Below are 15,424 nucleotides of genomic sequence, written 5' to 3'. Positions count from 1 at the left end.
TCTATTTCTTTTCAAAATTGCAAAGATCTTTGTTAGTGAAGGTCTTATGAGTGGTACTAGAACAAAGCTTCTTAATGCTGTGCCATTTATTTCCTACCTTTTAATACTGTGTTGTGATTGAAGAATAGAATTCAAGAATATCAGCACTTTGAGCAAGCACATGATATCAGCTCACTTTTCAACCTAGAAAAAAACCTTACTCTATAATCATGGATGTGAAGCCAAGCTGTACTATAGTATGACAGTAAAGACAAGTGGTTTAGAGGGAGGCAGCAGAAACGATAAGAGTACCATGCTGGTAACAATATATAACAAGTCTTTATTTTAAGAGTTGAGTGCTCACATTTAAGACAAAATTAGAGACAAAATGCATACATCATTTAGGACACAAATGCATTCACCTGACTCAGTTTCAGATTACACCACAGGTATGATACCCTTAGCAGCCCAATGAGTTCATAGGCAGGCATCTCTGGGATATTGCACTGTTCACTAAGACAGAACCACAACTGCCTCTTGGTATTGGAACAATGATCTATAACCATGACAAACGACATCATAAAGGCCTTGAACAGCATAATACTTAAACCTGGCCCACGTGTAGTTATATTTCAAGTATATTAAGTATTCCACAACCTCCAGCTAAAAGTCAAATAGATTTACACTGCAATTTGAGTTCAAGATGACAACCAACCTAAAGACTTGTGTTCCTTATTGCCACTGGATTCCAAGACCTGCTTTTCTTACTGTATTACAGCAGTCACAGTACAGAACTCCTCTTGTTGATTCAATGAGATTATCCTTGTTAAGACTGTGTTTTGGGTGGGGCAGTAACATCACTCTTTCTGCTGTTGGGCAACTTTGTAGAGTTTGCTGTAATCCAGGGATGAACGAGTACATCCTTCAAGGGCATCCGATGGAATGGGTTATGCTTCAGGAGCTTTGAAATTAAATCCTTTGCACCTTCTGTTACAAAGACAGGATACTTGAACTCCACCTAGTAAAAGGAAACAAAAGATTATGCAAAGTTGTTTGGCACTAATCAAAATTAAAGAGCCACAGGGCTCCACCCTCCAAGGCACAGATAGCAAGGAAAATTGTCAGCCTTGGGGGATGTGCACTTTGTGCCTGTTAAGATTAAGTAATTTCGTCATAACCCTGATGAAAACAAGGTTCTTGCTGCACGTAGATGTTAAGCTAGTGTACTTTTCAGTTTATTTCAAATAGAAGACTAGTTTGCTGGAACCTTTCTAGAGTACAGACCAGGAGAAAAAAAAAATCGGGGTTATATGTGTAACACCACCTTGAACATTAAATTTTATAAGCCAGAAAAATTAAAGGCGGAAAAGACTACTTGCTTTACAAAGAGGTGGATATTCAGATACAGGCAAAAACAGGACAGAAAAAAGAAGCCAGGCAAGGTATCTTAAATCTCTTTAGGTAATTCTGGAGTGACTGAGGACAGTTTTAGCAGCCTAGTTTTGTGCACCTCTCATTATGTCTTACTACAGTTCTAGTTATATATGCCCTTCCTCAAGATGACTATTTGTTAAGCTTTAAGAACTGAAAGCAAAATTCAACCAGTCCAAATAAGTTGTGGCACATACCCTGGAAATAGCTCTGTAGGTTTCCTGGTATGTTGCTGCTTCAAAAGGTGGCTTCCCTACAAGGAATTCATAACACAGAACCCCCAAGCTCCAAATATCCACCTTTTCATCATGTGTTCTTCCCTCAATCATTTCAGGAGGCAAGTAGTCAAGTGTCCCACACAGAGTTGTTCTCCTGAAAAAGAAGTTACAATTTAGCATTTACCCTTTATGGCAATTAAGATCTGTTCTAAGAAAGCTTAAATCAAGATGCTAATGCCAGCAGTTATCTATACCTCAGTGCAATCTACCCCAGATGGACTCAGCAGCACTGGCATTCCAGCAGTAGGTTTTTGTTTCTGTTTTTTTTTTTTTTTTTAAACTTTTGCTTTAAAGCATTTGAATCACTGCAGTCAGTCTTGCCCTTCTTTTTCCCCTCCCACCAGCTCACAGGTCAGACAGGCTTCCTTTTTCAGGTGCAACGCAGATTAGTTAAATATACCCTAAGTATATTCTGTATGTGTGGTATTTGGATGGAAGTTCTCATCCATCACCTCAGGGACCCCTACAAGCCTCCACCAGTACACTGCCCCTGACCCTCTCGTTTCTGGTTCAAAAAGTTTTGAAATACACAAAAAGCAGAGGGAGTATTGTCTCGCTTTGCCACGCCAGTTGACTGTTAAGACCCTCACTGCAGTAACCCAGCTCTTAAATGATATTTTCCCCCAGTATTTTAGGAAGTTCGCATTTGCCTTCATTCCATAACTAGAAGTTTAACAAGGAATGTAGCATTTTCATTTTCACCACGTAAGTATTTCACTGTATAACTTATATATTGCATTCTTACCTAGAAGATGGAGCATGCACAGACCATCCAAAGTCAGCAATTTTTAATTCTCCATTTGAGCCAAGCAGCAGGTTTTCTGGTTTGATGTCCCTATGAATCACGTTCTTTGAGTGGCAGTATGATAGGGCATCTGCTAGTTCTGTAATGTACTGCAAATAGAAAGAAAACAAATCTGTCAAGCACGAAGACACAAGCATTCTAGCTTTACTGGCTAGAGCATAGTATATTCTAGGCATAATTAGTGGTTTGAATTTGAGCAATGATTCCTTACACCCTTGAAGTCTGATAATACAGGCTCTGCCTGAAATGACCAAGCGCTTGTAGCATTGGGCAACATTCAACATTGTAAAGTTTAAATAATGCTGTGCAGTAATTTGTCTTCTCAACATATTCCTAAATAGATTACAAGTGCATAAACAAACAAGCATCTCATGAGTCAGCTTCACACAACTGACAGAATTTCATCTGGACAGCTTTATGCTTCAGGTACTACAGATAAGAAGTGCAAGTGATGTACAAGCAGCTAGAACGACCTACAGTTGCAGTTCTTTGTTCATCAAACTTGGTAAGCTTCTGAAGTTCTTTGTAGACTTCTCCACGGGGTGCATACTCTAGAATAAGGTAGACTCTTGTAACATCATGGAAGTAGCCATATAGTCTGAGAATATTGGGATGCCTGCAAGAAGATTTAAATATATTTTTCTGAACAAGGTATTTGTACAATATTTAGTTATAGGTACAGGACATGATTTAACATAAATGCCACACAGAACAGTACAGTCCTGATTGCCATGTATTGCTTGCTTCATTGCAAACTAAGAAGAGGTAAGACTTGCTTCTTTATGCAAGATAGCAAGAATCTTAGTTTCAAGTTGTCATGTGTTTAAAAAGAAGTTGCTGTTTTTACTGTCATGTTATCAGGAACAAGCTCTTTTTTAATTGAGCACAAACTAAGCAAAGAGAAATAGCTTACTAATCTTTACCTAAGATGAGACTGTATTTCAACTTCTCTTCGTAGTTGATGTTCTACACCAGCTTCTTCAAGTTGTGTTTTAAATAGTACTTTCAGTGCAAGAATAAATTTACTCTGCTTTTCACGTGCTAGATACACATTTCCAAATTTTCCTTTCCCCAGAGGACGACCAATTTCAAAATCATCAAGAGACCATTGTCTTCTGCAAAAGGAGAGATAGTTAAGTTACAAAAGCCGATACCTGCATGTACAAAAAATGTTCCTGTTCAGTAGATGCTTGGTAATCTCAGCTAGATTTTGGGATTTAATGAAATACCACCAAGTGGACTAGATGTGTTGAGACCTCTGAGAAGAACCTGAAAGCTACTTTCTGGCTTCATAAAGCTTATACACAGAAATACTATGATCAGCCACACAGTACAGCAATAACAGAACTGTGTGTACCAAGCCAGGCATATTTCAATACACTTACGTATTCTGCATTGTCAGAATTGTTTTAAAACTAGCCTTAATACAAGCCTAACTTTGTACGTACTTAGACTCCAGCCTCCTGCACATATAAAAGGAGGAATATTTTCCCAAGAGTACATGCTATGATTAGAGCAGTGGTTATCAGAATTCTCTTGTGGGAAAAGCTGTTATTCATTTAGCCAAAAGCTTTTCTTCAGATTACAGTAAGTTCTTGTTCCTGAGGATTATCAGGAACAAGTAAACTTTCCTAGGGTTTCATTACGAAATATTGCCTCTGTGAAGCGTTTGGCCACTGTTTTCAGCAATCGAAGACTGGAGTAGCCAGCAGCTTCAGAGCAAGCTTAGTTGCAGCACAAAGTTCTGGAAGTTAAAGGCAAGTTTAACCCAACAGGACTCAGTCAGGTAGAACAATTTCAGCATGCAACTTACTTTTTATTCTCTTCATTTTTCTTTTTCGTAGGCTCTTCATTTTTCTGTTTAGAGCTGCTTTCTGCCTCAGAACTTTTTGCTGCGTATAGATAAGTAGAACAACTTTATGAAACAGACCAAACAACACAAACTCACATGAGGAACAGGTACAGCCTCTGTGCAGTATCTACAACAATTCATCTATGTTCAATATTTAAAACTAAACTAGTGTAGTTTACTATTGGCAAAGCAGCATAGTTAGAATTGCATCAAAGTGTAATTCCAAAGGTCTTCTTGAAATTAAACATCAAGAAGCTTGCCCCCACCCATACAATATCTTTGTGTATCAGATTAGCATGCATACTGAAGAAACTAATGAAGGAATGCCAATTCTATTCATTCACAGCTGCCTGATGAGCATCTGTAAGCTTTCCAGAGGAGAGAAACACATATATTGGCTCTAAATACCTGATTCTGGCAACAAGAATAATACAGTAACATCTAAGCTATAGTACATGCTGCTATTCTGTTCCTGGGTGCAACCACTTATTTCTCTACATGACTGTCCCCCACATCATCAGCATGAGTTTTACATTTTCTTCACTGCACTCTGCTTCATGGACATATCCCAAGTGTCACAGATGTATAAATATGTGTACATCATCCTCAGAATTACCAGGTGCTGGAGCCTGTTGAGGTTTTTCATTGGTCTTGCTTGGAACCTGGGGTCTAGCCGTTGGCTGGACCAGGAATTTGGGTCGGGGCTGCTGCGTCGTCTGGTTGTTAGACAGTTTTTGGTTTGACAGTACAGACTTCTGCGATTGCACAGGAACTCGCTGGGCATAGTTTGAAGGACAGAGAACACGTTGTGCTTGACCTCCACTGTTCAATAGCCGGCTCTGGGCAGAATGCTGAGACACAGGGACACGTTTCGGGCCATCCACAACAGCATTTGCAGTCTTCAGAAAGAAACAATTGTACATTAGTAATAGAATAGCACTATAACCTTTATGATCCCATACAGTAGAGTTGGGTGTGGGTTGTTGAGGAAGGTACAGGGGTGGAAAAAACATTAAGTAGTTTAAAATGAGACATTAGGGGATTCAGATCTTATGTTTTAAGAATTAAGTTTACCTGTAGAAAGCTGCCAACTTTTTAACAGCATGCTTATTTATAGCCGGCTATAGAACTTTTCCACACAAGTCTGAATACCAGTAAAAGGTCATAAGCCACCAGACCTTTACTATAGAAAATATTTACAACTGACATACAGTTTTAAGCCACTAATCCCTTGAATGCTGTGCATTTTCAGATGCCTTGCACTGCAACAGGAGTTCAGCAGAACAAAAATGTTTACTTAGTAAGGTTCAGTTAACTGCTTTTAAACTTTTACTTTCAATAGGTGAAGGCAGTCTATGTTTATATAGAAGAAAACCTTAATTGCTCTAGCATACTTTACCTAGAGTTAAGTTCAAATGCTATTGATTGGCATCTCACACTGTTGACATCTCTGATACATTTTTTTTCTTGTTCAACTCACAGAGAACCTATTAAAAAGAGGTTTTGCTTCTGCTGTCTTTAATCTTTAGCAGGGCGTGCTTGTTTTTAAGTTAAAAGAATAAGAGCATCTGGATTTCTGTAAACAAAGACTTGCAGTCACAGAGATCTTGAGTACTCCTGCACGGGCATGCGAATGTTAACACAGTGCTTTCCTTTGGAAGCCACATCTCAAGTAAGTTACCTACTTACATTTACTCTCTAGCTAAAAGATCCTACATTACGCTTCGATTATTTTGAGGGCTTCCCAGTTCAAGAGTCACGTAATAATAGTAGCAATAAAAAAAAAGTAGCGAGCCTTGGGCATTGCTCTCCAACAGAAAGACTGTAAAACAAAGTTTACTATGGCTTACTACACGCAGAAAACATTGTTTCAAGCATTCCTCCCCCTCTGTTACTTAGTAAAATTAATAGTAACGGTCACAAGAGCCTCAAACTACATGATCAAGAGGAATACGCCTAGGAATTACCTTAGGGACACGAACAGGGTTCCCAGAACGGTTCTCTTTTGTATTCTTGTCCATGGCACCTGAGGAAGGCAGGGCCTGCTTACAGCCTCACCTACGGAGAAAACACTGCGGATGGCGGGCAGCTCCATGGCGGAGCCTCACCTCAGGCCCTCTCCCACCTCCCGCCCGCCGGGGCCCAGCCTCCCTCCCCCACACACCGCAGCGCCTCACCCCCGACCCCACGGCTCCCCAGGCAGCCCCTGAGCGGGGAGAGCCCGACCCTGGGCCCGCTCCCGCGGCCCCGCAGCCGCTCACCTCAGGCCGCGGCCGCTCAGGCTGTTTGAATTCAAACGGCCCTCCCTTAAATACCCTTTAAACCACCGCCCCTCGCCATTGGCCGCCCTCCCGCCGCCCGCCCCCGCTGATTGGCCGTTTTTCCAGCGCCCCGCCCGCCGATTGGCTTCTCCCAATACGCCGCTCGTTGCCAGGCCCGAGCCTCACCGCTTCCCCCCTCTGGCGCGCACGCGCAACGGCGGCCCTTCTGCGTATCCCGCGTCGGGCCGGGCCGCCCGCCCCGGGGGCGGTGTTTGCGCTACATGCGTATTTTACGTAGCGCCTGCCCGCCGCCGGCTCCTTCCGTACTCCAAGTGCGCGGCGCGGCGCCCCGCTAACGCACGGCGCTCCGCAAAGTCTGCCCGGCCGCCTCCCGCCTTACGCAAATCGCGTATGTCCAGACCACCCACCTGTGGCAACGCTACAACTGCCGCCCCCTCCCCGCGGGCACCCAGGCCTCGCAGCGCCCCGCCGGCGGCCGGGGGAAGGGCCCCAGGTTAGTCCCGCAGCCCGCGAGGCGTTGGCCTCCGCCCTCGCTGCCTCCACACGCACACACACGCACACCCGCGGTGCTGCCACCTCGCGTGAAGCCGGGCGCGAGTGGGGCCGGCCGCCTGCCTTTGTGCGGTGGTGGTGGCCGCGAGGTAGGTGCCCCGCGGGTGGCAGCCCCGCGGAGCCGGGAGGGACGGGGCGAAGCAGGCCTCTGCGCCTCACGCTCGCCCCCGGGGCAGCGCTCCACGTGCCCTCGGCTCTTGAGGACAAGTGCGAAGGGGACGCCTGCCCTGGTGCGCCACGCCAAGGGGACGCTCGGCCCGCAGGTTGGTTTCTCCGTGAGGTGAGCGGTGCTGAGCTGCGGCCGGTGGCAGCCTCCAAAAGCCTGCGGGTCCTCGAGGAGCGGAGCCGGGACAGCGCCGGCAGCGGGTGAGCGGCGCTGCTCGCGAGGATAAGCGCGACAAGGAGCGAGGGGCTGCTCTGGTGGCTCGGTGGCCAGCTGGCTGCGAGGTCTCACTCACACCTGTGAGGAGGACCTTGGCCGGCCAGCGGCGGCCAGGACAAGGTTCGGTTCGTCAGGCCTCCGCAGAAGCGTGATCGAAGGCAACTTTTAACCGGCTCCGCGTCGCTAGGAACAAGTGCGAAGGCCGCTCCGGTGTGTTGGTGTTTACAAGCGGTACAGGATAGGGAAAAAGAAGATGTCAGGTCGTCGTGTCGCTGCGGCATGTGACAGGCGGCAGCTGCCGCGGGGCATGGGCAGCATGGCAGCCCCCCTCCTCGACCCGCGTCCGCTTCGACTGCCGTTTCTTGAGGCTGACGTGAGTAGGACTTCGGGGCGGGTGGCGGTGTGCTCTCGGGACAGGCTCAGCCTGCCACGACCAGGAAGTGTGGCAGCGCGCGACGCTCGCGCTGAGAGCACCGGGGAGGCGGGCGGCACCGAGCAGCAGCGCTGCCAACCAACTCCCCAGCCCGTTAATCGCCCCCGGTGCCCGCACGCCCGGTGAAGCACCACCTCGACGCTTCACGGGGCCGGGACACAAAGCAGTCCCGGCTGCCAGCCGCGCTCTCAGAACCCCAGCGCGGGCCGGGGGCTGCCCGGGCCCTACGGGGGTGGGAGGGGGTGTGGGGGGTGCTGGGGTCCCCCCGGAGAGCTCCGCGCCCGGCCCCTCCCCGCCGCTCGGGGGCTCCCCGCGCGCGTCACGCGTCACGTGACCGGGGTGGGGGGGGGTTACGGGGCGGGGGGGGGCGCGCGCCGTGACGCCGCCGCGCTTGTCTCGCCGCAGAGCCGCCTCCCATCGATGTGCGGGCGCTCGATGCAGCAGCCCTCGCGCCGCAGCGTCCTGCGGGCCCGGCCGCCGCCGCCGCCTCCTCCCCTGCCGCCGCCGCCCATCGATGCGCTCCGCGCTCCGGTCGCCATCTTAGGGGCAGAGCGAGGGAGGCAGAAGGAAGGGTCGGTAGGTACCGGGGCCGCTGCCCTCCGCGCGCACACACACAGACACACAGACACACGCACCCGGCCGCGTTGCGCCCCCCTGGAAGCCGCCCGGCCCCCGCAGCCCCGGCGGGGCTCAGCGCCCTCCCCGCCCTCATTCAGTGCCGCTGCCCCACGCCCCCTCCCCGGCCGGGTATCGCCCCCCCGGGCCGGGGCTCTCGGGGCTGGCCGGGCGGGCAGCGGCTGCGGGCCGGGAGTCGCCGGGGGGCCGGGCCGGGGGGCGCCGGGCTCGGCGCTGTGAGTGCCCTGCATGTCCCTCCGTGATCGCCTCCCGAGCTCCGCCCGCCCGGCTCCACCTGCCCGCCCGTGCCAGCACGAGGGATACCCGCAGAATGCATTCGCTAACTAATACCTTATCTTTTCCCTTCACAACGTTATTGTCGTTGTTGCTCCTTGATGCAGCTCGCATTCCGTTTATTGGCCAGATTTTCATTTCTGCAGCAAATGAGCTCACTGGCTTTCTCCCATTTTCTTTCATTTCTCAGTCTCAGAATCTAACCTAAAATAAGCTAATATTAAATATCTCTGCACCACAATTCATCAGGATGTGTTTTATTTCAAGCTTTTAATTGCGTCATACAACTCTATCGTGTATAATTTTTCTTGTTCTTTTTTATTTCAGGCCCCTCCGAGGCACTCCTTGCTCACAATGTATAGAACAAAAGTCAGCTTGAAAGACCGTCAGCAACTTTATAAACTGATAATTAGTCAGCTACTATATGATGGATACATAAATATTGCTAATGGTTTAATAAATGAGATAAAACCACAATCAGTCTGTGCACCATCTGAACAACTGCTGCACCTGATTAAATTAGGTAAGGTGGGGGAAAAATGAGCATAAAAGTCCAGTATCTAAATCCTTAGATTAAATCCTTGTGAATTAAGGGTTTAGTGTTACTGAGAATACATTTTTTATACAAAGCTTACTTCTACTAATACCACAAAGTTTTTGTATATTTAGACGCAGCCTTTGTCTCCGTGTTTTCCTTTTTTTAAGGTGCATTCCAGTTCTATGTTTCATTCTTGAGTATGCATTGAAAGCAAAACAGATCACTGAATGTTGTCAGAATGTTTGTTTAAACCTTTTTTAACGTGTTAGAATACCTGCCAAGGGTCCTCTGGGTGACTGACAACCTTCTAAAAATATGCTCCAGTAAACAAGATCACCAAGTCCACAGATCTAATAGGAAGTTAGATCTATTACTAAATCACAGCTCTCTATGGTTGTTCCTGAAAGTGTTGGAGAGGGACCAAGGCTTTCCACTGGCCATCTTCATTAGCTTCTATATACCACTCTCAAGGAAGTAAGCTTCACAGTCTGGGGTCTCAGCAAAGGTATTGCCTGTTCTCTCCCTATATCTTTCTCTCTGAAAGTACATCTGTGCAGCATGTAGTAGTCAGAATTCCTGAGTTGCTGTTGAAACAAGCTGTCTAGGTTATTGGAAGAGGCCTAGCCATGACAGCATGTCTTCCCTGTATTGTAACTGAACTGGTTCTGCTGCTTCAACTAGTTGATCTACATGAGTATAAATAGGTGAAGCCTTGTGTCTGTCTGAAATAAGAATGTTAGACTCGCAGTTTGTAGATGAAAGCAGCAACAACTTTTCTGTTGAAGTTGATAACAGCAGTTAGGCACATAGCTGAAAAATTGCGTGTCCTGCCTTGGTACAACTTCCAATGCTGAACTGTCTTTGTCCTGTAGAAGCATCCTGCAAAACAAAAAAAATCTGTAGAGTGGGTGTGAAGTAATAATTTCCATTAGCAATGCTAGGATAGTAGTTTGTGGGGTGGAGTTTTCTCCTTTGATGCAGTAAAATGGAAAGAAGAGTAATTGGTAAATGCTTCTATTTTTTATTTTAAATGTCACGTAATAGAGTTGGGGTTTGCTTCTCGCTTCTGTAAAAAGTTGACTATAGGCCTCTCTATGATTTCTGTAAGTGATTGTGTACCTAACAGTACTTAATATCGTACGATGTTTATGGTTGTATTTCCACAGTTAAGTTTAATAGAGCTGCGTTCAGCTTTGATAGAGCCAAACTACCTCTCATTCTTCATGAATAATATTGCTGTACAACTAAACCTGTTCCACTAGCTTAGCCTTGTTCAGCATGGGCTGTCTCTTAAAGCCTAACTGCTGTAGCTGTTAAAGTCTGTAGCATAGATCTAGACGTAGCCTATCTGTCTAAGGAGGAGGTGAACCTGGTTTATGAGTGTCAAATTCTCTCTTTTCAGGAATGGAGAATGATGACAGTGCTGTTCAGTATGCAATTGGACGGTCGGACACAGTAGCTCCAGGCACAGGAATCGACTTAGAATTTGATGCAGATGTACAGACCATGTCTCCTGAGGCTTCTGAATACGAGACTTGTTATGTCACATCTCATAAGGGACCATGTCGTGTAGCTACGTATAGCAGAGATGGGCAGTTAATAGCTACAGGATCTGCCGATGCCTCGATAAAAATTCTTGATACGGAGAGAATGCTGGCCAAAAGTGCTATGCCTATTGAGGTAAAATGTGACTTGAATCATAGCCACTTCGTGAATTCTTGAGCTGCTGTCTGGGTTTCATGCAATGTCTGTGCCTTGTGGCTGGCTCAGTGAGTTGGACTTGACGTCTGTCTCACCATATTTCCTTTCCAACAGTGGCTCATAAAGTACCCTTGAAGAAAAGGAAGAAGACATAGGGCAAATATACTTGTGTGACTTCTTGCAGCAGCCTAGAGATCTGAGCCAGAAATAGCTTCTCATATTTGTTGATAATTACTGTGCTGTGTAAACACAGCTTGTCTTTGAATCCTCTTCTGGCCTCTGCAGCATCCAGTGGCTGTTTCATTACTGGTTCACAGAACGCATATTTATTTGCTTTAATTTTTCTCCGATACGCTTATCAGGTAACAATTTAAAAGTGTAGTTTTTCAGAATATACACAACATTCTCAGGAGTATTCTATATGAGCGAAAGTTGCCATTTTCCCAGTTGGTACACCTTCCCTTAATTCTTTTAGCAATATAATATTTTGATTTGGTCCCTTCATGAAGAAGGTGATAAATTTTCTTGCATCAGTTTACTGCTGCTGATACTAGTTCATCCTTGAGCAAGTCTGTTGACCTTTGTAAAGGTATGGTGAAGTTTTCTGATAAGAATTTATCAAGTATAAAATTTGCATTACCTGTCAAAAGCATGTTCTCCCTTCTAACGCTAACTTGTTCCATGTTGCAGGTCATGATGAATGAGACAGCACAGCAAAACATGGAAAATCATCCTGTTATTCGGACTCTGTATGATCACGTGGATGAAGTTACATGTTTAGCTTTTCACCCAACAGAACAGATCCTTGCATCTGGTTCAAGGGACTACACACTTAAATTGTTTGACTATTCAAAGCCTTCTGCCAAAAGAGCCTTCAAATATATACAGGTTAGATACTGTCATCCAGTTCAGAACAACCAAAGCTTGTGTGTAATTACTGAGGTATCAGTGAGCTGAATTGCATGTAGGTGGCTAGGTATGTAGGAGTATGTAGCTAACAAAATTTGCAGACGTTGTGCCAATTCATGTGTTAAGAGTTTGTGCATAACGGATGCATATACTTACAGTCTTCGACTCTCGTGTCTGTTTGCTTTTTGTTAATCTAGACCTAAGTCTAATATGGATAACTTTGAAGTCAGTTATGTTATCGTGGTTCTAGAGACGAGTTTGGGATTATGTGGTGGTTTGACTGGCTGACAAAACCTTCTGCTACTGTTGTGCAATATCCCAAAAATAAATGGGCACAGCAAGCTGCTCTAGGAGAAAAACTGTGGTACATTTAAGCGTAGCCTGTCACAGGCTTTTTGATCCTATATAGAGCATTTTCCATTTTGCAGAAATACATCATGTCGTGCTAATTGATGGTGTAACTAATTTTTAGCACTTTAATGCCACCAAAACTGACACTTACATATTAGCTTTTTTTTTTTAATAAACTTACACCAATTATGTATTTTTGATCAAACAGGAAGCAGAGATGTTACGCTCAATCTCCTTTCACCCTTCGGGAGATTTCATTCTTGTTGGTACCCAGCACCCAACTTTACGACTTTATGATATCAATACTTTCCAGTGTTTTGTGTCTTGCAATCCTCAAGATCAGCACACTGATGCTATTTGTTCAGTAAATTACAATGCAAGTGCAAACATGTATGTGACAGGAAGTAAGGATGGATGCATCAAACTGTGGGATGGTGTTTCAAATCGCTGTATCACTACATTTGAGAAGGCGCATGATGGAGCTGAAGTCTGTTCTGCTATTTTTTCCAAAAATTCAAAGTATATCTTGTCAAGTGGAAAAGACTCTGTAGCTAAACTATGGGAGATATCCACTGGTCGAACACTGGTCAAATACACAGGTATGTATGTGGCAGGTGACCTTCCAAGTACCCTCTTTTTCAGCTACTGACCAAGGGGGGGCAGTGGCGGTATAGCCTGAAAGATTGTCTTATTGGTGAATACTAAAAGGTGAAGGGAGACTGCTTCTTTGAGGATAAATTACCCCATATTTTCTAAAACATTTCGTGTAAACTACATCCAGAAGAGAAGCTGTGTCACCTTCAAACTGTTGAGTCTTTAGTAGAATTTTGGAGGCTTCTCTACCAACATTATGCCATTGCTTTTGGAGGGAAGCGATTGCTAAACTGGGGAAAAGGAAATAAGAATGTGAATCCCCTAAAGATTAGAACACTTGTGCAGAGGGTTTTGTTCCTTAGTTTTCCTTTAATGTGTTTTAGAAACGATGAGTATTTGGGGGGAAGGTGGAAGACCTCATTGCTTTTCTTGCTGATGATCATCTTGATTTTTGGGCTTGTCAGTTTAAACTGCACCCCTGGTCTAGTGAAAAAAAAAAAAGGAAGGATCAAAAGTAATGCATAATTCTCTTTGGGTTAGAGTAGGCCTCTTGCCTGGAGAGTACCCCAGGCTGCAGGGGAATAAAATCCACATTGGGGCAGTTAACAATTAGACTCTTGTGTAAAAAATGGTTCAAGTAAACCATGGCAATATTCTGAAAAACGTTTGCAGCTGTACTTTTTTGAAGGATGAAATTATGCACGAGGTAGCCACACTTACAGCATGCTGACAATACCATGCTTTGATCTCAGCAGGACTTGGGAAATGATGAAAGAGGGAAACTGCATGCAATAGCAGTTATGTGACTGGGGAAGCTTTAGGGTGAAGCAGCAGTGTGCTTAAGTTTTGGGAGTTAAACCATGACAGAGGAGCGGTGCTGAAAATTTTTTGTTTCAGCTTTTGGGATGTGTGCATTCCTTTTTGTATGTTAGCAGTATTTTTGCTCTCAACCAGCAGGGTGCAGCACCTCCTTGATAAACTCTTGCAAAATACAGGGTAGAGAGTAGGTGTATTCCTTGGAAAATAAATGCCTACATATGAAACACGTTTTATTTGAAGGGAGGGCAAAGGTATGGCCAAGGTAGGTCACACAGTATGCCATATGATACGTACATTAAAAAGGAAAATAATTGATAATAAGGATCTGTGTCTCCTGCTACGTGTGGTCTTTCTGGCTAGTTACAATTGTAAGCCTTGTACAAAAGATGTAAGGTAAAACTGCTTTTTAAAGCTTACTGTTTGCACTCATACTGAGTGGTAGGACTTGATTGCCACAACTGGAGTGCTTAATCCTTCTGTCCTCTAAATTCTAGGATACACACTGTACATAGCTACAAAAGAATATCTGTAATTGATTCAGTTGTTCCACGTGGAGTTGTATAATAACAGAGAAAATAAGGCTTCTTTTAATAGGCTGCAGCAATTAGTAGATACAGAAGGTTTACTTCTAGGTCTTTGCAAATTTCCTAAAAGAGATCCTATTTGAGTTAATATTTTTCCTGCATATATTTAGGAGCTGGTTTGAGTGGACGGCAAGTACACAGAACACAAGCTGTCTTCAACCACACAGAAGACTATGTGCTGCTTCCAGATGAAAGGACCATAAGTCTCTGCTGCTGGGATTCAAGAACTGCTGAACGGAGAAATCTTCTTTCTCTTGGGCACAACAGCATTGTTCGCTGTATTGTCCATTCTCCTACCAATCCTGGCTTCATGACCTGCAGCGATGACTACAGGGCTAGATTTTGGTACAGAAGGTCAACAACAGACTAAGGACACCTTTTATAAAACAGTGATTATCCAGATTCATTATATCATCTTGTATTGATTGTACTGCCAACAGATGCCTAGATGAGAGCCACGCTGTGTCTGTTTTCTTGTCGTTTTTTTAATTCTGTCAAACACGGCAGAAAAATATTGAAATACGAGGACTAAGTTTTGCCCCACGCTAATTTTTTTATTAGTGTGTGGGGCATTAATTTTTGTAAGTCATCTCTAATTTTACTCAAGGAGTTGGGGTGTGGAATAAAATGATCCTTGCAGGAAGGATTGTGTTCTCCTGTCTTTCTGAATCCTGCAAACGATAATGTGACTAGATCTTGCTCAAACTGGGCAGTAAGAGCCAGTTTTGCTCTGCATTGTATCTGTGCAATCCCACTGAAGTCTGTTTAAAGAATGGATTACACAAGTAACAGCAGAACTTGGCAAATATTTTAATGAAGCCTTAAGCCGTCTTCAGTTCTGATTCATGCTTTGTAAAGCTCTGTTTTGTATCTTTTAGTCTTCTTTTTTCCTCCTGTTGGCCAAGTGGACCTTTGATTCTGAGCCAGTCTTGTGCTATAAGAATTTGAAACACAATTTTAAACTGTTTAGATGAATTCAAGCAATGGTGTTCTAGTTCTGATATTAAAACTCAGAATTGAAATCT

The 15,424-nt window shown here is 44.7% G+C and overlaps 2 protein-coding genes across 2 annotated transcripts; one reads left to right on the top strand and one right to left on the bottom strand.

Annotated features, from left to right (window-relative positions):
• Positions 1-299: 299 nt before the first annotated feature.
• On the bottom strand, positions 300-6,656 carry AURKA (aurora kinase A). Its single transcript, XM_083801853.1, has 9 exons — positions 6,607-6,656; positions 6,313-6,403; positions 4,962-5,244; positions 4,307-4,385; positions 3,417-3,608; positions 2,971-3,109; positions 2,434-2,582; positions 1,608-1,782; positions 300-997 (listed from the first exon to the last, which is right to left on the bottom strand). The coding sequence occupies exons 2-9, from the start codon at positions 6,364-6,366 to the stop codon at positions 806-808; spliced, it is 1,263 nt and encodes a 420-aa protein (XP_083657979.1). The 5' UTR covers positions 6,367-6,403; positions 6,607-6,656; the 3' UTR covers positions 300-805.
• A 184-nt stretch (positions 6,657-6,840) lies between these two features.
• Positions 6,841-15,421, top strand: CSTF1 (cleavage stimulation factor subunit 1). The gene is made up of 8 exons (XM_083801852.1): positions 6,841-7,120; positions 7,443-7,934; positions 8,400-8,570; positions 9,231-9,426; positions 10,844-11,121; positions 11,833-12,030; positions 12,611-13,001; positions 14,510-15,421. Exons 2-8 carry the CDS (start codon positions 7,815-7,817, stop codon positions 14,767-14,769), a joined length of 1,614 nt encoding a protein of 537 aa, XP_083657978.1. The 5' UTR covers positions 6,841-7,120; positions 7,443-7,814; the 3' UTR covers positions 14,770-15,421.
• The last annotated feature ends 3 nt before the right edge of the window (positions 15,422-15,424 follow it).

Source organism: Anser anser (genome assembly GCF_964211835.1).
Source record: "Anser anser genome assembly, chromosome: 16".
NCBI lineage: Eukaryota > Metazoa > Chordata > Aves > Anseriformes > Anatidae > Anser > Anser anser.
The sequence above is the reverse complement of the archived record's forward strand: the minus strand, read 5'-3'. Positions and strand labels throughout refer to the sequence as shown.

Coding starts and splice junctions, on each gene's coding strand:
- AURKA (XM_083801853.1), bottom strand. CDS start 6,366: ATGGACAAGAATACAAAAGAGAACCGTTCTGGGAACCCTGTTCGTGTC. Junction 5,245..6,312: donor ACCCTGTTCGTGTCCCTAAG/GTAATTCCTAGG, acceptor TTCTTTCTGAAG/ACTGCAAATGCTGTTGTGGA. Junction 3,609..4,306: donor AAAAATGAAGAGAATAAAAA/GTAAGTTGCATG, acceptor CTCCTTTTGCAG/AAGACAATGGTCTCTTGATG.
- CSTF1 (XM_083801852.1), top strand. CDS start 7,815: ATGTCAGGTCGTCGTGTCGCTGCGGCATGTGACAGGCGGCAGCTGCCG. Junction 11,122..11,832: donor AAAGTGCTATGCCTATTGAG/GTAAAATGTGAC, acceptor TCCATGTTGCAG/GTCATGATGAATGAGACAGC. Junction 13,002..14,509: donor AACACTGGTCAAATACACAG/GTATGTATGTGG, acceptor GCATATATTTAG/GAGCTGGTTTGAGTGGACGG.